The 22,435-nt window shown below is 37.6% G+C and overlaps 1 protein-coding gene across 2 annotated transcripts in view; it reads right to left on the bottom strand.

The window, feature by feature from the left end:
- Positions 1–22,435, bottom strand: part of CLASP2 (cytoplasmic linker associated protein 2) — a 149,426-nt gene that overhangs the window by 65,467 nt on the left and 61,524 nt on the right. For both annotated transcript variants that reach the window (XM_082499122.1, XM_082499121.1), the window contains exons 9-12: positions 7,875–7,954; positions 2,377–2,469; positions 1,577–1,722; positions 3–138 (exon numbers count right to left, since the gene is read on the bottom strand). In XM_082499122.1, the coding sequence (XP_082355248.1) occupies positions 3–138; positions 1,577–1,722; positions 2,377–2,469; positions 7,875–7,954 (455 nt within the window). The remainder of the gene's footprint in view (positions 1–2; positions 139–1,576; positions 1,723–2,376; positions 2,470–7,874; positions 7,955–22,435) is intronic.

Genomic DNA, 22,435 nt, shown 5'->3' with positions numbered 1-22,435 from the left:
ACCCGAATAATGAATCTAATGGCTGCACACCCAGAAGTTGCCATCACTTTGGCGCTGTTGGGAACCAGATTAAAAAGAGTAGGCACAATAGCTTCAGCGCCATGATCAAACTTGTTTCCCAGAACAGTTGAAAGATGGCTATTTAGGAAAAAGAAATAAAACTTGTTAACAAACATTAATTTCTTAGTCTTAAAATAACAAAATTCACTGTGCTTTTTAAAGATTTAACTTTCCAAACAACATAATTTCTTAATTTCATTATTTCCTTGCCTCATTAGAAATGCAGGATTTGTTGAACATTTTTGTTAGTTAGTAGACACATTAAGAGGCCGAACACTTAATAACTTTATTTCATAATGAAAAACAAATACCAGAATTTGAAAGGGTAAAATTCTCATATCCACATAAAATATCACGTTATTCCTGCTTTTTAACCCACTTTGAGAGCAAAAAATCTAAAGTCTTATGGAAATTACGGTTTGATTTTTTTTTTCCTTTTGAATGCAGGCAAAACTACTGAATTTATCATAATTAGCCAACCATAAAATATGACTCCCCTGTTTATTTAAAGTTATGGTTTCAATTTTAACAAATATATGAGCACATAAAACACACACAATAATTTAACTGTCCAGTGGTGACAAACGCTTCTCCTGTGCATAGGGATTATAAAAAAAAAGAATTTGCCGTCAGCAGCAAATGACATTAAATATATCTAAGTTTCAGGGATCAAGAAAAACTCCAGGCTTTTAGGCTGGGATGAGGACATTCACACAGTATTTTTACACTACTTCTGACTTCATGTTAGAAAAGATCCGCATTTTCTGAAAGCCTCGACTTCCCTGGCACGGACAGTTGTACGCTTCAACAGGTCCCCATGGTCTGTTCAATCAGAAGACCAGAATAGCAAGGGTGAACTCTGGGGCGTATCTGTTCCAGATGGCCACTGAAAATCAGTGGTTACATTAATGCCTTTCCAGAGGAAAAAAAGCTGTGGAAAACATGGAAGTGGGAAAGACTGCCCTGGTGTAAAAAATAAGGCTTTTCCTCTCCGCCCCTGAATTTAATGAGAGTCCCTAGCATGATAAGAGTGAAGATCTTATTTCTGTTTAGCAACAGGTTCTAAAATTATCATGGAGATAAAAGGCATTACCTAACCAAAATGTACAATGTTCAAACCACTACAGGGCAGCTCACTTTGTTATTACAAGTAGTCACAGTAAAGTCCTGTTCCAATCACCCAAGTGTAAGTGCTCTTAAGACTAGCCCCCATTATCACAGTAGTACTTACAGCAGTTTGTATTAACTCGCACTAAGCACTCAGTGTAATGGTGGTAACTTGTTCTCCACATACAATCTGTTACAGGATTATCAACTATGTGTACTGCCTAAAAGAACAGATTCCTTTAAATTTTTCTTTTTCTCTACGGCTTCAGATGCTGACTTGACTGTTTATCAGTCATAGTGTACAGCAGTCCAACAAGATAATCTTTCCTGCAACACTGATAAAGCATCTTTAAGTCAAATTCATACTAAAATCTAGCAATGTACACAAATGCACTTAAACTATACTTACGCTACAGTAATGCATGCTTCTCTAACCACCTGGGATCTGAGATCCTTGGCCGACAGCTTGAACGCACCATCTAACAACCGTAAATGCTGGAAAAATCCATCATACTGTGCAGCTCCAGCAACAAGCAATGATCGAACTTTCTTCAGCTAAAAAATTTAAGGCATTTAGTTTAGGACACTACCAATATGCATTTCAAATAAAAAAAAAGTAACATCTTTATTGCAAAAACGTACATAGGTATGTCTTTAAAGCAAAGAATCATTTTGAAATATATGGCAGTAATTTAAAACACTGTAAAAAAAAAAAATCTATTACTCAAATTCTAGAGCTAAAAAGCCTCAGATCCCGGTCTACAAATATACAAATACATAATTCTGTTCACATACCTGTTTCCAAACACTAAGATGCCAAAAACCTGATAAAAAAATAAAAACGCTACATACACACAAACATTTTAATCCTGCAAGTGAAACTTATCATAGCCACACGTAAGAGTACTAATGCTAGCAGTTTACCTGAAGAATATGGAATTTGGTGTAAATGCCAACTGAAACATACACTATGGCTTTTAGAAAAGCTTCCACTTAGATGTCAGCAAAAATGTATTTTGGCCTTTTTAAAACACTTGCTCAAACTTCTTTGGTAAACAGAAATTCCAGGTTTAAAAATGAAAATGAAAATTCCTTCAGTTATCTGGAATGTAATTACTTTAAGAAAAAACATATTAAGATATCTAGCTGCCTGTGCTTTATGAAGCACCCATACACCCACCCAAACTTGAAACCAGATAAAAAGTTTACCGCATTAGTTCGTTGATCCCAATCATGTTTGTCATCTGAGAGAATTTCCCTGATTTTGTTCAACGTTTCTTCAAGTTCTCGACTAGAATAGATCTGAAGTATTAAAAGAAAAAAAAACCAAACCAGAAAATTTATATTGTTAATATCCCAGGTAACCCGATGAAAGAAAACAGCCTGAGAAGACTGAAAATACAATTATAATTCTGAAAATCCTGCCCCCCAAAAGTCCAGACAACTATGTATAAATGGGCATTTTAATGCAAATCTTTGAAGATATCTCTGAGTAGCTAATATTTGTTAAAAGAGAAGCTGAAGAATCAACATTTTCCTCAAGATTTCACCTTTCACCTTTGCGATGAGCTAATCATATCCAAAATTTCATTAACTCCATTAAAAAACAAACAAACAAACAAACAATTCAAAACAAGCAGAGGTTTTAGATAATCTGCTGCAATATTACTGCAATTCAATTTCATTGTCATACTACTATAATGAAACTCAGCCAACAGATTTTAACCCAATGAAACTCTTTTGGGGCAGGGACTCTCTTCCACATTACAAGAGTGCATGGCTCTGTGAGGACCAAACTGGGCTGCTAGTCAACACTAAAAGAAAAGTCTGTCTGAAAAAAATAAGTCAAAACTTCAATAGGTTCTATATGTAGTATTACTCCAAGCCTATCATTTATTAACTTATGCAGCAAGTAAATAAATGGCAAGAGCAGCCTCCAGTCGGCGTTCTTTTCTCGCCACACACTAACTCCTGCAAAATGGGGCCTGACCAATCTAATCATGCATCAGTCACTATTTGGTAACACATGAATTAATGCATTTATTGATAACTGTACATGCACAACAGTGGATTTCTAAAGAAGAAAATAAAAAAAACTGGTCTTGAAGATATATTATTCATGTCAGAAATAAGCTGACTTCCCTTCTAATCTCCTGACCATATGCCACAGGATGCACTTTTCTGCTTCCACAGCACATGCAAAATTTAAAAGTTGTCCTCCCCACCCCAGATTGAGAAAAAGTTGAAGAAGAGATGAAGCAAATTACTAACCAGAAACTTATCTGGCCAGAGTTTTTTCAAAAATGTATTTTCAGCTAAAGATTTCCAATTTTCTGGTTCAAAAGTTGTTTACATAAACACATTGGGCAAAGCGCAGTTGCCCATGCCCAGGCATCTGGTGCCATCTGAGACACATCCAAGACATCCACGCGGGGCTGGCAGATGTAATTCAGGACTTCAAGGAAACTCACACCCTTCTAGAGTGAAAGCTGGAGGCCAGCATGATAACTCATGTAGCACCTAAACAGTAGTGCCTGATGCTCCCTCATTATTTATTTAAGTCCAAGACAATTTTTTTATGTGCAAGAGCACAGAGCATGTAGAGGAAACAACCACCACTGTCAAGACACCTTGCTTTGCATGGATTGCTGAAGAGTTGACACCGGGCTCTTGAACACACTGAACTGCATGTATATATGCATCTTTAATTTTATTGTAAAAAGATTTAGGAACATCTGTCTTCTATTCTACAGTTAAGCTGAACACCTATTTTCTACAAACTATCTTATTTTCCTGGGCAACTAGAAATTAGTAGAAGAGTTATTCCAAATACAGTCTAGTTTTCCAACTTCCTGAGCATTATCAAGTGAATTTAACTTAGAGTAAATATGGGACCTTGACTCTACTGACATTTACTCTTGTTCCAATGCTTTAACAGAACATGGTTATGGAGGCCTCTATATTTCATGCTGGAATATTGAGGAGGTGGAAGACCTCCATGTTCTAAAACACCTGCATATCTGGTTTGTAGAATAAACAGGGTAGGAATCATTTCAGAAACAGGTGAATTAGTGCATCCAGGCCAGCTTCCCTATCATGAAGAAAACAATTTCTGTATATGCTTTACCAACAAAATTGAAGTTTTTATTACCACACAGCTGTGCAATCTTTCCCAGGGTGCACGGTGGGAGCAGCTTTGCAGTTCTATACAGGAGACACGACTACACCCATAAAAACCAAAAAGCTATTCCTCATGATTACTGTTTTCTTCTTCATTAGAAGTCAGTAAACATCTGATGCACAACTTTTTTAAAAAGAGCAAATGATTTAATAAAAACAGTGAGTCCAAGCATAACAGACTTTCTACTCCACTGCCCACAAAATCGAACGTGAGTTTTGCAGCACCATTTGATATACTTACTTATACTGGTAGCACAGAATATTTGTTACACAACACTAATTTACTCTTAACACTAATTCTATAGGTGCCATACTATTAGGAATAAAAATTATGTCTCTCTTTGTAAGCATGTTTATCAAATTAAATTTCCATTATAAAAGAAAATTCTTATTTTCCTTTTAAAAGTGGGAGTAGTCACTGGTTAACTAAAGATGCAATTCATATTACGGTGACCCTAATGCCATCAGAATTCGTGACACAATTCAACCTCCTCAGGCTCCCTCTTTACCATCACCCATCTTTGCCCTGTCTCCTTCCCTCTTCAGAGCTTTAACATACAAAAAGCTAACCCTACAGGAGGAAAGGCAAAAATCTCTCTGCCAACTCAGCAGCCTACGCCAACTTATCGCAAAAAAGTGCAACAGTAAGGGCAGCAGGATCATGCCTTTTGGTGGCAGCTGTTCAGTGCATGCTCAAAACTTAGTCTGAGGGTCTGGTCAAGGTACAAATACCTTTTTCTAAGCTGACTCATTGAGTAGATCCTGAAAAATATTTGCTGTCGGGCTATGTGTTATACCACAGACCATGTGCTGTAGTTATTGTCACAGGATTAAAACATGCGAGGCAATCGACAAACACAGAAGCAACAGGTACAATGGGTTTATGTCCGCTCTACTTGCAGGTCTAGGCAAAGAATTTAATTTTTTCTTTAATTACCTGGCACAAACAGAATGCGATCTGGGCAATTTCTACTATTCAAATTGGCTTTATAATGAGGAATTTAGTAAGTGGCATAATTTTATCTTGTCATGAAATTAAAACTGTAATTCCACTGAAAAATCCCAAATGGTCAAGGTTGTCCATACCTACATTATTTTCAGAGGAATAAAAGGTAATACTTGAATAATTTATCTTCTCCCTGTCCTTGATTAATTATGCTTTTAGAAGGCCAAGAGGAAATTGTGTCCAGTACATGACATAATACATTTTTTTGTTCTGAAGTTCACACATCAAACTTTCACAAAAGCAACTAAATTTGTTTTGAAACAAATTTTAACTATTAAATGGGAGTTACCCCTAATAACCTGAACATGGAGTTTTCTTCAATTTAAGCAAAGGCAAATAAACAGAGTTGTAAAAACAGTTTGGTTGTAATCTTAAATATGAAGGCACAATCCTCTCACCACAGTACTTCGCTCTTTGGCACACAGATCCAGACTATATCTCAAAATCACCTATCTTCTTGATAAACTGCTGTTATCCATTAGAGGGCAACACACACACGCATCATTAAAAGTAAGTGCACCATCAAAGACAGAAAAATTAAAAACTCAAACACAAACAAGAGTAGTAACTATACCGGTGGAAACTATTTCCCATATGGGGTCTGCAAGCTAGATATGAGTAAACCATACAATATTCCTAAAAAAATTAATGATGAGCAGTCACTGGAACAGCTTACTGGAAAGGCTGATCTGCCATCGGAGGCTTTTAAGAATGAGTTAAACATACACACACTGTAAGGAATCTCTATTTACTTGACTAATCCAGATGCACTTAATCTCAATTCAGAATTGGTTCCATTCTTCCATAATGTAGTTCCTTTCCTTACTTTCAGTGAAGCCACTACTGAAACCCACAAATGTAATGAAAACAGACAGACACAGGAATGGGCCCAATAATGCACAAACAACTCCCTCTCCCCATTCTGTCTAACAGAGTTTCCTTTGCTTTTAGAATTACTTGGCAAATTACAGGTCATAAACATTCATTCTTCACAGGGTCTAGTACAGAAACTTCTCTCTTCCTTAGTAATTAACATGGTCTCAGAACGTGGGATCTGCCTTTTTCTGGAAAGATCAGAGATTGTCCACAACCAGAAGCATGAATTTGGGCAGCAGACGTCATTATTCCTAAGGGTACAAAAAAAAAAAAAAAACCCCAACAAAATCCAACCACCTTTGTGGGGGGCTCGTCAGCAGGTCTTTCTTACATTCTTATCCATGCAACAAATAGCTTATTTGGGGGTCAACTACACACTCCTCCCCTGCCTCCTCAACTCAGGTGAGTTTAGTAAAGACAAGTGTGTCTTTCTCTTCCACCTCTTGCAGTTTAGGAATGACCTACCTTCCCAGGTCATCCAGCAGAAAGACAGAAAATTACATGTGCTTGTCAATGACAAACATTTACCCCACTTTTTTTCTTGCAATGTTATTAACCAACTTGAGTGATTAGAGAACTGCAATTACTAAGGCATTGAACTATAAGCAGCATATTTTCTGTGCTGTGGAATATGGCTCTGTTCAATGTAACTGGGATAAATAATATTAAGAGCTCCATGGTTTTGCCCTCCAAAGAATTCTTAACACAGTTTGGAGAGGCAAAGAAACATAAAGCTCTTACAGTGTGAGACAAAGATTTCCTTGATGTGACAGGGATTGCAGAGATAGAGTGCTCCTTCATAAAAGCAGACAGTATTTCTGCCTACAGAAGGAGATCTAACAAATAGCTACGCTATCATCTTGGGAAATAAAAATAGAACAAAAGTACATATCAAGAATAGGGACTCGTACAAAATCCTTCAGGTGTTTGGGAACTATGGCTTTCTGAGTTTTTGGTTGCCTTCCACACCTCAGCTGCTCAAGGAAAACTTATTTAAAATAGGTCTAGGAAGATACAAGCATGTTAAATGACTCAACTGTGTGAAGGTACCAAATATGTGCAATTCCCACATTTAAAGATTAGAAATTAAAATCTGATTTTTCAACTAAGAACTCAGAATCCAACAAGTTCATTAGTATTCAAATAAGACGCTGTATTTCTTTTTTTGAAGTATTCCTAGAGATGAAGACATGAATGCCAGACATGCATCATTACAATTCAGACACATTTGAAAATACAATTCTTGCTTTTTAAATTATTTGCCTGTATTATTATTACTTGATTATCCCTTGAAATTGCACTCCTAAATTCTCCAAACGTTATAGAAATCTTTTTCTTATTAAAATTAAAAAATACAATTATTTTCAGTAGCTCCCTGGATAAGATTAAGAAAAGCAATAATGGATTTTAGCTGAAACACAATGTGATAATAGTTAGTAGGACAGTAAAGAACAGGTGTTTTTTTGGTAACTAACTGGAAAAAGTAAAAAGCTTTCCATCAAAACTGTCAATACAGAAAGAAGGAAGAAGTAACAACACTTGCTTAGAAGACTGTAAAGTTACAGAAGTTTTAAAAGTAGGCTAACACACAGTATTGCAAATAGCATATTTCTGAAAACCAACGTGAGTATACACAGCATCTTACCTGTACAGTAGGAACATCTGTAAATGCCTTAATAAAATCATCCTCATCCACAGCTCCAGCTCCTCCTTCTTTAGAGGAACCTAAATAAACATAAAATACTGTTAAACAGTACGTAACGTATGTCAAGGTTTTCAAACTGACATAAGCACCTTTCAAAATACCATTTTCAAAGATTTAATATAACTTCTAAAAATCCTGAACATTCATCATGTGCAAAATTGCAAGACTTTGAACTCTGATTTCACCATGAATAAAAAAAAACCCTTTTTTTTTTAAAATACATCTCTTACAGAAAATGAACACTCAAGAACAAGGGTCTTGTCTCAACTCTGAAAGAGTGAGGCCAACAGGACAGGTGGCAGAATGTCCTCCCTAACTTGCAGAGCACACCTGAAATGGAGGCATCAGGCAGAGAATACAAGTATTTTACTAACTATAGGACAAATAAAAACTAAGGAAAAAGCAGTTAAGGCTGAGTGGTCAACCAAAACAGAAAGCTAAAACTTCCTGACAAACCCAACTCTTGGTGGCTGCAGTCTTAAAAAAACATTTCATGGTTTACAGTCCCTGATCTCCTATTTAGAGCGCAGGGAATTATGTCTGCTGTGTTTGTGTACTTGTGCAGTTTGGAAACATGAGGGTCCACTACTACCACACATTTGATGGCAAACTTAGTAGATCTCAACACCTCTATGCAGAACAAGATCTCTCGCTTGCCTTTGTGGCTGCTTAGTGTAGAAAACACTGAAGCAATATCTAGCAAAATTTGGACATGGTGCCTGCAGTGTGATACAGGAACATCTAACAGATTTTGACAGCCTTAGCTCAAGGATGTTGTAAAGAGATGCTGTACATAACACACTTCTACATGTGTATCTCCAACACCATCTGTTGTAATTGCCAATGGCAGCCAGAAGGGAAAGAAGAAATTATAACCGCCTGTTTCTTCTCCCTCCAGACAGAACAAGTCCTTCCACAAAGTGAATGAGTACCTGACTGGCTAGAAGAAGGAAGAGAGAAAGACCCCGTTTACACCCAGAACACACTCTTCTGCCACACAAACCTGCACAGCTCCTAAAACAGAGGATGCCCTGATCAGAGCAGACTTTTGTGTAGAGAAACCCTGAAAAGACATAATTTGGCACAGGGGTATCATGCTAAAGTAGGAGGTACAAACAGCCACCTGGATGCTCAATTCATAATCTTATTTGTCCCTCCCAAAATACTCCAACATTTAAGAAAGTCTCATAGTACCAAAATAATCACAGTCAATATGCAGTACATACGAAAAGTAAATGAAAAAGAAAGCTTAAAGTAAGCCAAAAGGTTACCAGAAAACCTAATCTTTAAAGGTTAAAACATAGTTTTCATATGGTCAAAGAATTTTTTTTAATGTTTAAAATTATATAAACAACAGTTCATAAAAGGTTTCTGTTCCTATGCAAGTTTTTTAGTAAAACCTAACCCATTGTGTTTGTCACAACACAGTAAACCTCTATGAAACTCATACTACATGTTTCTTTGTAACCAGATAAAATACTAAGACTACAGTGATCCCATGACACTAGAGACAAATTAACAGTTTATACAGTCCTGCGTTATTATGCAGTTACATAAATACCCAAGCCCCATTGTTAAAGCTGGAGAAAAAGTACTCTGCATTCCCATCCATTACTTACCAATTTTCTGCCAAGAGAATGAACTTACAGAAATCAAATATTAAAAATTGACACATGAACATAAAAACACAGAAAATGGTTGGATTTCAAGTATTCTGAGTGCACTCCTGTACACTATAAAGTACAGATTAAAAGAGGATGAAGTTGCCTTTGCTAAATAAGTAAATGATGTTGTCTTTAGTCTGCCTTAAAATATCACACTTAAAATCAGACAATTGCATGGACTCCATAACAAGTTTTCTAGCACCTTAATATCATTCGATAAGAGAACAGCCTTTACCTAAGGAATAACAATTTCTGACTTTAAAGGGAAAATGAGGAAGGACTGACTACTCTTTAAAAGCCATTTGACATAGCCCAGGCACTCAGCATTTCCCACCTTCACTAGTCTCAACAACTAGTTTACTTCTACAGACCACTTTTCTTTTAAAAATTAATATTCCCAGAAAATTGTTTGATTGCCTCTTTGCCTGGTAATAGAAAAGCTTATGTGTTTTTTGGCAGGTGACACTTCAAAAAAATTTATCTCTAAAAACACATTCACTATTACTTCACTAATCTTTCTTCTCTTGTACTGTATGATCACATACACATACCAAAATAAAGTGTGAAATAACTGTCTTCTCTTTATATTGAATACAAGTCAGTCTGCATTGCAAGAGGAGGAAAAATGTTGTTCAACCTTTCCCTTTTCCTGTTTTTTTGGTAGGTATGTTTACCAAGTCACTCACAGTCACTGTTTCTGTAGAGACTAAGCAAAAAGTAAGAGAACTCAACCTGTTGTTTCCTAATTCAGGAGAAAGTCTTTTACTATGCTAACAAGACACGCAAGTCACAGACATGTAGATGCCTTCAAAGAACTTCTCATGCTTTTGTAAGGCTTGACTCTCCTCCACAGAAGCAAAAGCAGAGCTTTACAAGACTCTCATTTCAGACAGCACTGCCTTCAGACTCAAAATTGACGTATCTGACAGAGCATGCATATTTTGGTAAGCCGTTTTGTTGTTGTTGCTGCTTACCTTCTCAGACCAAGATGTGATTATAAATTTCTTAGAAGTATCTCTCTCGAGTGTTAATGCCTTCCACTGAATAATGCATGTTCCTAACTTTACCCACAGAGCACATGATCCTTTAAGTGCCCAGCAGATAACTAAAATCCAGAGCCTCACTGACTGGCTTTTTCTTAAATGAGTGCAATTTACATTACCCTTCCTTTGGACTCGGCCCACTGAATCCAACTAGGCCTCCCTCAGCTAAGACCCAGAGGACAAACACACCTGCAGATGAGGGAGAAATGCCTTGTGTGGACTGTTATCTACATTGTTTGTTAGTTTTCATTCATAACCCTTACTTATTCTTATCCTTCAAGCTCCCTGGTTAGACAGACTTACAGAGAGACTGGAAGCCTAAGTTCCACTTCAGGAAGCTGGTAAGAACCTCCTGAACACAACAAATAAACTTGCTATCAAAATAAATACAGCAGCTTAAGCATCTCTAAGTTTTACAGGGTGTGGTTGTTTGTTTTTTTTTTTTTTCTTTTTTTGTTTGTTTGTTTGTTTGTTTTTTTTTTTAACTTAACTGCAATGTGTCTGGAGATGGCAGCAAAGGAAACAAACCCCTTCCTGCAGACTACTAAGAGAGATGATATCTTTGCAAGCCAAACTTAAGGATTTCAAACATTTTGTGAGGCCCTAGAAGTCGTCTTTTTTTTTTTTTTTTTTTAAGAAGGTTTTTTCCTTTGAGTTCAGCACTATGTGCTGTGAATAGGTCAGTGCCAGAAACGCTACTAGATGCGAGCAAAGAAATAACCCAGTCTTTTGCAGAATCAATTTTCTCACCCAGGAATTAATTCCTGTGGTTGAGTTCTTCCCCTCTTCCAACTGAAACATATGAAATCTCTCCATCATATCACAACAACTTTGGACTGCTCACTTGTTCTACCACCTTAATGCTCTCCCCACTGGTATCTACAGTATCATCATGGGATGACAAAACAACGGGACAACACTATATGGGAGAAGGATGTCGTGACAGTGATAATGAACTGGTATTTTTGTTTTGAAACAAAGAACTATCTAATCAAAGCAAACAAGCGCTGGTCTAAAAAATACAAAGAATTGCTCAATTTGTATTTGGCAGTATGTCTTTACTAATCTGATTCAGGTGATTTTTATATTTTTATTGTGTTGTTTTGGGTTTTTGTTTTGTTGGTTTTTTTTTTTGTTTTTTTTTTTTACTTCTGTAGGCCTTTTGACAAAAATTCCAGAACAAAAATTTCCCTGTGAAAAAAGGGAATTTCAAAACCAGTACAGAAACTTAGGAGTAACACAAATTCTAAAACTTTGTTTCATTTTTTATTCTTAAATGCTTTTCTCAAAACATTTCCCCCAAAAATTCATAACTGTTTTCTGATACAACATGCATCACAAATTAAACCTTAATAAACTTTGAAAAGGGTACTGTTATACAACTTTTTTGCATCCCTCAGAAATCTCTAATTCCATGCAGTAACAGTATCTTACTGAGCAACACAACTAGAGTAGGAAGACGTGGATTACTTTTTTTTTTTCCTGAAAGAAACAAACAAACCAAAAAACCCCAAAAGCTAAAGCTAAACCTCAACTAATTCAAAAGCTTCACTTCTTATGTATCAGAGACTGAAGCAGAAGATGCAGATCATTTTGGATTAAAAAAAAAAAAAGTAGTTACCCTTTTGGGTTTGTAGTATAATAAATAATCAGCTGTAAATTAGGAACTGACAGCAGCTTCAGCTCAGCATAGGATAAGTGTACAGGATAAGCTCAAGTACTTACTCAGCTTTTCATATAATAGGTTAACCGGCAACTCCCACTCACTCCTACTGACCTCCCTCATTCTAGCACTAGTACAGCTGAATAGTAAATCACAACAGGGAGCGGCTAAACTGAGAATAAAATAAACTGGCCAAGAACAGTTTCAATGAGCAAGTTCCCCAGTCTGCATCACTGCAGGGCCATATAAACACCATGCTAGCACAACCCAACGGATGACTCGGGATACAAGTGGAGATAGTGTAGACAGGGAAGGAAAAGACTCCAGGCAGTTTAAACAGTACAGCTGCTGATAGTCTAAGCATAGGCTGAAGGGAGCAGAGCAATACTCAAACAAAATGAACTCAAGCAAGGACAAGTGCAAAGGCAACCTAGTGCAATGGACAGCCTATCTCATTAAACAATGGGGGCAGGGAATCTAAAGATAGTGCTGATACAAAAAGAAAAAAAAAGCACAAGCTACAAATAAACTGATGGATTACAGCAACCAATTTTTGGAATCCCTGTCAACAACAAAGATATAAAACCTAATTGTTTGTGAACAGTTCTTTAGCATGGTACTTGCAATGGACAGAGACAGCACTCAATAACTAAATTCTGTTCTCAGTCCTAGTGGACAGATGTTGTAAAGGTCATAGTTAATTCTTTCTTTGCATATATGTTCTGCTGTTTGATAGTCTCTGAAACTGGGATTTTTCCTGAATCTTCTGAAGCTCTCGGGTAGTCTTTGCAAAATCTACTTATTTATCCTTGGGTCTGCCCTTGTTACTATTTGATAAAACTGACAGCTTTCTTTTAGTACAGTATCTGTTGGGGGGCAGGGGATGAAGTTACTAGTGCTTCATCATCTGAATTACCACCTCCGAGATGGCAAGGGCGAGTTTTAAGATGATGATTCTGATAAAGCCCTCTGTATAGACAATCTCAGTAGCTCAGTCAGGAATCTCTGTCTTTCCGGGTACCATCATAAGATTACTGCTACTGTTAATAAAACAATCCAGAATAACATCTTTTCATATGCAATTTTCACAATTCTGCTTCTGTAAAACATGAAACAAATGTTTGGAAAAGTAGCTGAATATTGAAAACGTGAAGGGAATTTTCAGAGATTCTCAATTACTGGGTCATCTAAAGCAATTTGATATACTGTATACATATGCCTTGACATATTAATAGAACACAGGAAACATTAGCGGTCTTACCTTAATTCTGTCAACGTTCTAAATGTTCTTATTTCCATCTTTGGATTTTAATCAAAAAACGTGAATAAAAACCTCCCATAAAACAAGCAAAGAACTATTCTTCAGTCTCAAATATCTGGATAGAGCACAAAAGTGTTATTCCATCAGGTGACTAAGAGTCACTTAGTATAGATGCCTCCAGGTTGCCTGCTTAAGTTAAGAAAACATTTGATCGCAACAAAGAACCAGCACTTGCTCCGGTAAAAAAACCACTCTGATCAACATTAGACAGGGTGGTTTTTGTAAACAAGGCAGATTTACTTTTAGATAGTTACACCAGTAAATCCTCTAGGATGGATATAATTAGACTAATTTAAATAAAATTATGTCAGTGTAGAAACTTGTACCAAGTTCTACTCACAGCTTAAACTGTACCAGCCAATGCATTATTGTTGTGCTGTAACTGTCAGTGTCACTTACTGGCTCTGCTATACAAGCTAAATAACAGATCACACTGATGACTGGCACAGCTCTGCCAATAAAACTTAAGGGAATAACAAATCCAGGAAAGCTGTAGTGATCTTAGTTTAGACAAAAATTTTCATCAACAGAATTCCAGCTGCCTTGTGTCCGTTTTTCTGAGAAGAAAACCAATTGCACCTGGAAACAAATAACCCCCCATCCTCAAAAACCTCCCTGTTATTATAAACTTGACTATATTCCTAGTGCTTTTGCAAGCACACGCTTTGCCTACCAGAGAAACCTCACAAATAAAACTGGGAAACCATTGGGAGATTACCTTATTGGGTTGCTCAACCCATCTGTCCGATGGTAGTTATTACCTGCATATTGTGGAGAGAGAAGGGGTAGAGGAACAGCAGAAGGAACATATACCAGTCTCTTAAGCTACTGCAGTTCATGACTTATTAACTTAAGCTAAAATGCCTTTGACTTAAGCTGAACTGCCTTTGAGAAAGACAATGGGCAGACAATTAGGATCAGTAAACCTAATCAGTTGTTCCAACACAAGTCACCAGGGTTTTCTGAAATAAGTTTCAGAAATAAAAAATATTTTTAAATCATCAGATAAAATACTAAACCCAAACAAGTTGTTGGGGTTTTTTTGCAGAACCTTAACTGATAAAGCCTTCCTGTTTTAAACCAGCTTAGAAGACAATTCAAGTTATAACCAAGTGACTTAGAGTAGAAAAGCCTTCGCTAGAAAGCCCACTTTAAGGAAACTGACAGATGAATTCTGTCATGTTCAGCCCCAGTGATTGACATTCCTTCTGAACTGACTTGTCCACTTCAGCTCCTCTAATGCCAAAAGTCATTGTCCCTGAGGCACCCAGAAATTTATTCGAGACAAAACAGCTGCACAAACTGAAGAAAATAGCAAAATACCTTCAAATACCTTCTATTCCTTACTTTATCAGCCTATATTAGAAACTTGGTGGCCATGGTTAGAGAACTTCCCCAGAGATCCCACCTGTATCACATCTGCTTCATTAAAACATTCCTCCTACATGCCAGAGATATTGCACATGAACAGAAGTTTCCACCCAGCAAATGAGTGTGCCATCTCTGAGGACCGAGATGCTGAGCAGATCTCTCCATGCAATTACTCACCCCAGGAAAGAACAGGAGCAGGAGGGACAAGAAGAAATTAGGAGTGAGCTATGTTTACAAGGAAGAAGGTGGTGCAAGTTGTCCAACTATTAGGATAGCACACCTCAATCCCTGAGGTGTGCCACATTAGTCAGGAGCAAATACAGGACTCGCATACTAAGAGGAAGCACAAAATAATTCTTACGTGGACTAAAGATCCTGACTGAAGAGACTGAAGATCACTGCACCAGCATGCATACCTTAAAATCTGGGGACGCACTTGAGCATGAAAATTCCTTTCGAGTTGTGTACTGAGCATTACATTCTCTGAGAAATTTAGTCAGTAGTATTTGAAGCTGATTCCTAATACTGAATGCACAGTTTCAACAACTTTCGCCTCAATTCCAATGTAGCACAGTTTCACGGGTGTAAAAGATTAATAATACTACCTCTTATTTTCACAGGCATGCTATGGAGATCAATTCAGTTCACAAGCATTTGTGAAGCACACGGAAAATCTGACAACTATACAAAGTTATTAATAGTGGTTTACTTAATGTGAGGCTTGGACAGCATACATTAGATAAGACCAAACCCTGAGTGTGGAGAAAAAATAAGCAGTTCCATAAGCAGCAAGAATACAGATACCTGATTTCTTTCAGGCTTATCTCGTCGTTGATTAATGCCTGGTTCCACTCAACTAGAAGCTCATACATACATCTTTCAACTCATGCACAATGCTCATGCTCACACAGTAATCTTTCAAAGCACCCATGTATTTCTTTTCTCTATTGGCACTCATTTTTCACAAATACTTGAATATACATTTCAGACCCTGACTCATTCATTCAGTTTCAACAGGTGAGTTTTAAAGTTAGCCTAATTTTATGAGCATGACAGCATTAGTCTTATTTTCGGTTTTTAATATAGCTTTCTAATAACCTAATATTTACATTTTACTTTAATTTGTTCCTAGTTTTACACCTGAATAGGGAAAATTGCACTAATTATTTTACATTGCAGAAATTACTGAGAACAACCAGGAACACAAACAGTTCATTTGTATCATCTATAATTTGTGTTGCAAAACAGATTGGGATACTGATTTTTTTTTTTTTTTTGGAGTTGTGTGGTATAGTTTCAGAAAAATAGTGTTTTCGTTACTGTTGTCACTTCTCTTCAACTGTGCGCTCTTTTCTGAAACAGTTTAAACAGATACTGTATTAAGAACAATTAGAACTAACTTTGCCTGTCATCACAAACTACACAATTAGTTTTACATGTTTTAGATAACACATTTTTATCTTTTACTTCTAAAAGTTCACTAGGGCAAGACAGAGGATCAAAGTGATTTGATTTTAATGTATTGTTTTTCTCATATTTTAAGGACATTTATTTGTCGAAAGTAAATATTTGCACCCTTGGTGAAAATTCTCTACTTAAATCATAAAAATAATTTGCATCTTATGCTTCTACATTCCCTGTTTCTTTATTTGAGAGCATATATAATTGCCCAAAGAAATGAAACGGGTTTTTTCTAAGATACTTCTTTCCCTCCCTGCCCTACAGAGAAGAATCACACCTACTACTTTGCAAAGCAGCAATGCAGCAATGTTTCAGAATGTTTTTTTGCCAGCCACAGTCCACAAGGACTCTAAGTGGCAGAGTCAGCTGATTTCAGCCCAGCTGATCTCAGCCCAGCTTCCTCCCCCCTCCTTTTCCTTCTGGATTCACCCATATGAAAATATAAACAAACTGCTTCCCCTTCTCACTACTTGAGAACAAAAAAATAAATCGGTATTCAATGTTAGCAAACTAAACAAGGGATGGGTTGTCTTTCTTATTCTTATCACTGCTTGGTACTACCATGATGACTAGTAGGACATTTGGGACTAGAACACAGGGTAGGGATGTCAAAAGAAGGTTTCACAGTATAGTGAGCTCTTACCTCCAGACGCCTTAATTTCTGCTCCACTGTTACTCTCTTCCTATTTTATCCATTCGTAAGCTGACTTCTAGGCTATCAGCCTTTTGAGAAAAGACTACTAGATGCAGTACTATGCTTACACCAACAAAACAAATCTTACAATCTAATTGAAGCTTCTAGAAATTAGTGCAAAACAAGCTAAAGTAGTACGAACTATCTGCCAGCTGTCCTTGGGTGACACAGAAAACACAGAGACTAACAAACAGTAATTATTAATATATACTATATATTCTCTGAAGGTGTATATATATATTTATAATTTATCATGTTTGTTTATTTTAGTTCAGATTGCTCATTAAGGTTGATTTTCCAATCCATCTGCTGAGGCTAGCTGCAAAGGAAAGCGTCTGTCAGAGGAATGGAAACCTGAGTGACTAGACAAGCGTTTGTAACAGCCAAGGAGAACAGACCACTGATCACATGCAAGGAAACCCTCTCCTGAAGTGCCATTCGGGGGACTAAACAACAACAAAATCCAACTCTCAGAGAACCCGGAATGCTGAAAGTCCTCCTTCTTCCCTGAACTCTGGGTTAGGTTAAAATAGCAGCAGTTCACGACTGCAGGACTGCGACCCAGCAATTCCATGAGCAAGGAACTTGCAGGAACGAAGTTAATTGACATTCACCGTGGGGACAAGGAAGCAAACAGGTAACAATTTTTTTTGTAACAAATCCTCTGATTCAGACACTGATACCCAAGGCTGATCCCAAAGGCTGCTCAGAAAGACAGAAAGGTTGATTTAAGCTGAAATCTGGCAGAAAAATCCTTGAATTTCACAACAACCTGGAAACCAAAAAGGGAAGCAAGTGCCACAGAATGTCTGGGATGCTTTGCTGACCAAGATTATGTCAGAGCAGTTTTATGTCATACAAAAGGCCAATATAGAATAATGGGGGGGAAAAAATCCAAGTTTATTTTACATGACAAATACAGCACTTTAGAAATCACTTAATGAGGGCTAAACAAATAATAGAGGAAAAACTCCTGAATTTATTTTCTGCAAAACTTAAAGTTAAAAAAAAAAAAGCCAAACTTGGGCATTAATTACTATGAAGCTTTTGTGTGCAAGTAAACAGAACTGTCTTTGTGAGTCTGAAGACAATCAATACAGCGAGCATGAGTTTACCTTGTTTCAAGTCCATCCACTAACAATTTGTACTTATAGCTGCACAATTACTGAAGCCCTTTTAACAAAAATGTTTCTTAACTACAGTATACAGTTTTAATGCTGTTAACTTCACCTGCTTAAGTTTTCAGAAGGCAACTCCATTTTTCAGTACCACATTTGTTTTATGTAGAGCTTTTCTGATGGCCACAAAAACGATGAGAGGGTTGGAGCACCTCTTCTGTGAAGACAGGCTGAGAGACTTGGGGTTGTTCAGCCTGGAGAAGAGAAGGCTCTAGGGACACCTTATAGTGGCCTTCTAGTACCTAAAGGGGGACTACAGGAAAGAGGGGGACAAACTTTTTAACAGGGCCTGTTGCGATATGACAAGGGGTAATGGTTTTAAACTAAAAGAAGGTAGACTTAGACTAGATATAAGGAAGAAGTTTTTTTTACACTGAGGGTGGTGAAACAGTGACACAGGTTTCCCAGAGAGGTGCTAGATGTCCCATCCCTGGAAACATTCAAGGTCAGGTTGGATGGGGCTCTGAGCAACCTGATCTAGTTGAAGATGTCCCTGCTCATTGCAGGGAGGGCGGACCAGATGATCTTTAAAGGTCTCTTCCAATCCATCTATGAGTCTTTCCATTTAAAACGTTTCCTACTAAAGCCTCTAAACACTTTGAAACGCCTTCTGCTAGGAAATACAGCCAAAAGAAGGAAATCAGTATCATTTTAATACTTCTTAGCTAAGATGTGTATTGCTATTATTGAGAAGGAAAAAATGGAATTACAATGCTGACAGAATAAGTATAGACCGATACAACAAAAGTTAAATTTCCTAAAATTGGGAATAGCTTCCTTCAGTTAAGAACATGTTCTTGAAGTTAAGAAAAACATGTACGGTGTTCTTACAGTTCTCACAGACTTCTTTTGCCAAATCTGTTCACTTGGTTCACCCAAGTTTTCCAGTTACTTGATTTCTACTTAAAAGGAGATATTTTTGATGTTTTTTGTTTAGGAGGCCTTTTTTTAACTTTAAGACTTAAGACCATCCTAAAACTTGAGGGTTATTTCAAATAATGCCAGCAAACCTCAAGCTGGCACAGTTGCACTCTTCATTGAAGACCAGATCCTCTGAACAGGTTAAGAAAAAAAAGTAACATCACAATTTTTCTGTTGGAAAAAAAAATAGACGTTTTTTGCATACACACGTATTTTTTTAACAGAAAAAAAAAATAAAACACTGAAGTCCTTGGGGTTTCACTTCATATTCTTCATGCTTGGCATCAACAACATTCTTACTCCAAAACATCTTGTTAAACAGGAGTTAAAATAATTCCGACAGTTGAATTAGTAACATCCCCTTTGCTGTTTTGTTATTGGATGATTCACCCTAAAGTAACATCCTTACTAGCATTAAACAGTAAGCAACGTATAATAGCACTAGTAGGCCAATAAACCATAGATTAAAAAAAGCCAACGAACCATAGGTAAAAATACATGATGCAGTATCTTCCCACTGAAGACAACTGCAAAAAGTAGAAAGTCCACCTTGTTTAAAATTACATTAAGAATGATGTTCCAGCCCTACCAAGCTTCTCATAAAACACAGAACAGAAAGTTAATACCAACTTTTGTCATGATTGGGTTTCATTAGCAAGCTTTTCTTCCAAATGCCACATGGCTCTACTGAAGTATCACTATTCCGACATTTAATCAATTTTAAAGACTACTGACTTAAATTGACATTTTGGGAAAAGAAAGGAGGCCAGACTTCTTGTTGAGGTACAGATTGAGGTTTCCTACTAACATCCAGACTACATAAAGCTTCTGAATAGTATACAAGCAAACAATTCCCTAGAAGACTTGGAACAGGGAGCTCACATTTGCAAGAGAACCTGCCAAAGCTCTATTAGAGATCTTGAACCGTACAGGGACAAGAATATAGCTCTTTTGGCTGACACACTCAACTTAAGTCTTTTTCTACTGCAAGTTACAGTGCCCTTACAATCAAAAAACTGCTTGTCGTACTGCCAAGAAGGAGCCCATCAGTATCCATTTCTGGAAGGGCAGAACACACACGGTGCACATTCTAAGGCAGTCGTAGAGCAAAGGGGCCTTCTTTTTTTTCCAGTGGCTCTGCCACTTGAGCGAAGAGCTGAAAGCGAGTGTGCCAGAAATAAGTAGATCAGCTGTGCATTTCCTGGCAAAGGGCTAACTTGGGAAAGTGTATTGACCATGCAATAAGAAATATGCCAAACAAAGCACTACCCCATTAAGTTGAAGACCCATCGCTTCTCATTCATCACAAGCAAGAAAGTCAGTGTCCGAACACCTCCCAGCAGTGAAGTCAGATGAGAGACTGCTGGATTTCTTACTCTCAGGGCAGTACCCCACTAAGGCTGACTGCTCTGATACTTTTCTGGCAAGCTGTCTTCTACAGACTTAATCACACCTGTCAGCAAATGCACAAGTTCTACAAGCTCTCCCATCCCTACAGCTGGCAGGAAAAGATCTCACACAGTCGTTCCCAGCACAAGGAGAGAGAATTCCAGCCTGAGGAGGACACTACTATTGCTAACAAACATTGCTGTTTCACCTGCCTTCCTGGACAATGATTTTGCATTTCCAGTGTCACCAAAGTGCACTTCCTACAGTAAATGGAAAGTGTCCATCACAGTGAAAAAAAAAAAAATCTCTTTCTGCAGGTTGGATGGGTCCTTTCACTTGAACAGAGTATCTGGTCAGTGGTGGAATTATCCATTTCTTCAATAGGAAACATCTCCATGGAGTATATAATGAAAAGCCAAGCACACGTGCATCTAAGGTATAATTCAGCAGATAGCAGCAGAAGAGAAAGCGAGCAGCATGGCTAAGAGGTTTCATTTTCTTAGCCTCAAGACAGGACAGCCCCCACTCCCTTTTGGAACCAAGAAAAAGCTGTACTTTCTTTGTCATCTACAGCTGCTAGGAAAATGCATCTTTCTAAATCAATACCCTAGGAAAAGGGTTTGTGGAACGTAAGAGGCAGCGTAAGTGAATGGAACTTGAAGTAATTTCAGTCTACACTCAACAGTTTCTACCTGCACTAGCAGTTCTGCCTGGTCACAGAAGCCTGAAGAGAAGATACTGCAGCTAAGGGCTGCTTCAGCTGGGGGGTGTCACTGACATGACTTTGGAGATTTTTGTGAAAAGGAAAGAAAAAGCAACAGAGTTAGTGGAGCTGCTGCTACTTCTTCCTCCAAGGCCGAACTGCAACTTCTTAGTATGTATATATGAAAGAGTCAGAGAAAACAGGCAAGCAGGACCAACAGGTGGCAGAACTGTGAGGTGAGCAGTTATGAGCCTGAAATAGCTGCAGCCACTGCTTATGAGGGAAAGGTGAGAAGTGACATTCCCACTGATTACAGGCTTGGAATGCGGTGGGGAGCAGAAGGACTTGGGACTGCAGGATATGACAGAGCCTTAATAAATCAGCAAGAGCAGACAACTTCCAGAACCATAGGTTGGCTCCATCAAGACGGCAATTTTGAGGCTGGAGAAAAATATCTCAGGTGTCCTTTAGGCACCTGCAAAGCAGACCCTAGAGAAAGTGGATGCGTAACAGCATCAAGGTTTCTTTGTAGCCATAAAGATCCACAAAGTCTTAAAATAAGCAGAATAGGATGCCCTAACTGGGTGCTTCGAAGACCGTGGTTCTCTGCGGAATAAAGGCCTCTAAACCCAGCACTTTATCCTGTAACGACCATGTGCTTCTAGACACTTGCCCTGTTCACGTACATTTTTCTAGTAGCAATTTTTGACTACTGTCAGATGGGACAGTGGACTATACAGACCTGTTGTCTGACCTAGTATCACTGTTCATATGAATAATGTTATGGGAAACTCCTCACTTTGGGAAGAGACTATGATTTGATCGATTTGTTTAAGAAATACATTTGGCATCTACACTAATGTTCTTTATTAGCCATGGGGATGCAGGATTTGTAAATACTATGCAGAGGGGTAAGGTTGTCTTAGCACAGACATTTAAGACTTCTATCTGCTAGCAAACTTGTTACTAGATAGAACTAGTTTAAACACTGGTAACCTCAAACTATGGAGATGGAGAAAAACATTGAAAGATACAAATAATGAGCAGCAGGAGTAAAATGAAGATAAATTCTAGCTGCTAAAAATGAAGTCAG

This window comes from Vanellus vanellus, assembly GCF_965231255.1.
Source record: "Vanellus vanellus genome assembly, chromosome: 2".
Lineage (NCBI taxonomy): Eukaryota > Metazoa > Chordata > Aves > Charadriiformes > Charadriidae > Vanellus > Vanellus vanellus.
This window is presented reverse-complemented; position numbering and strand designations above follow the sequence as displayed.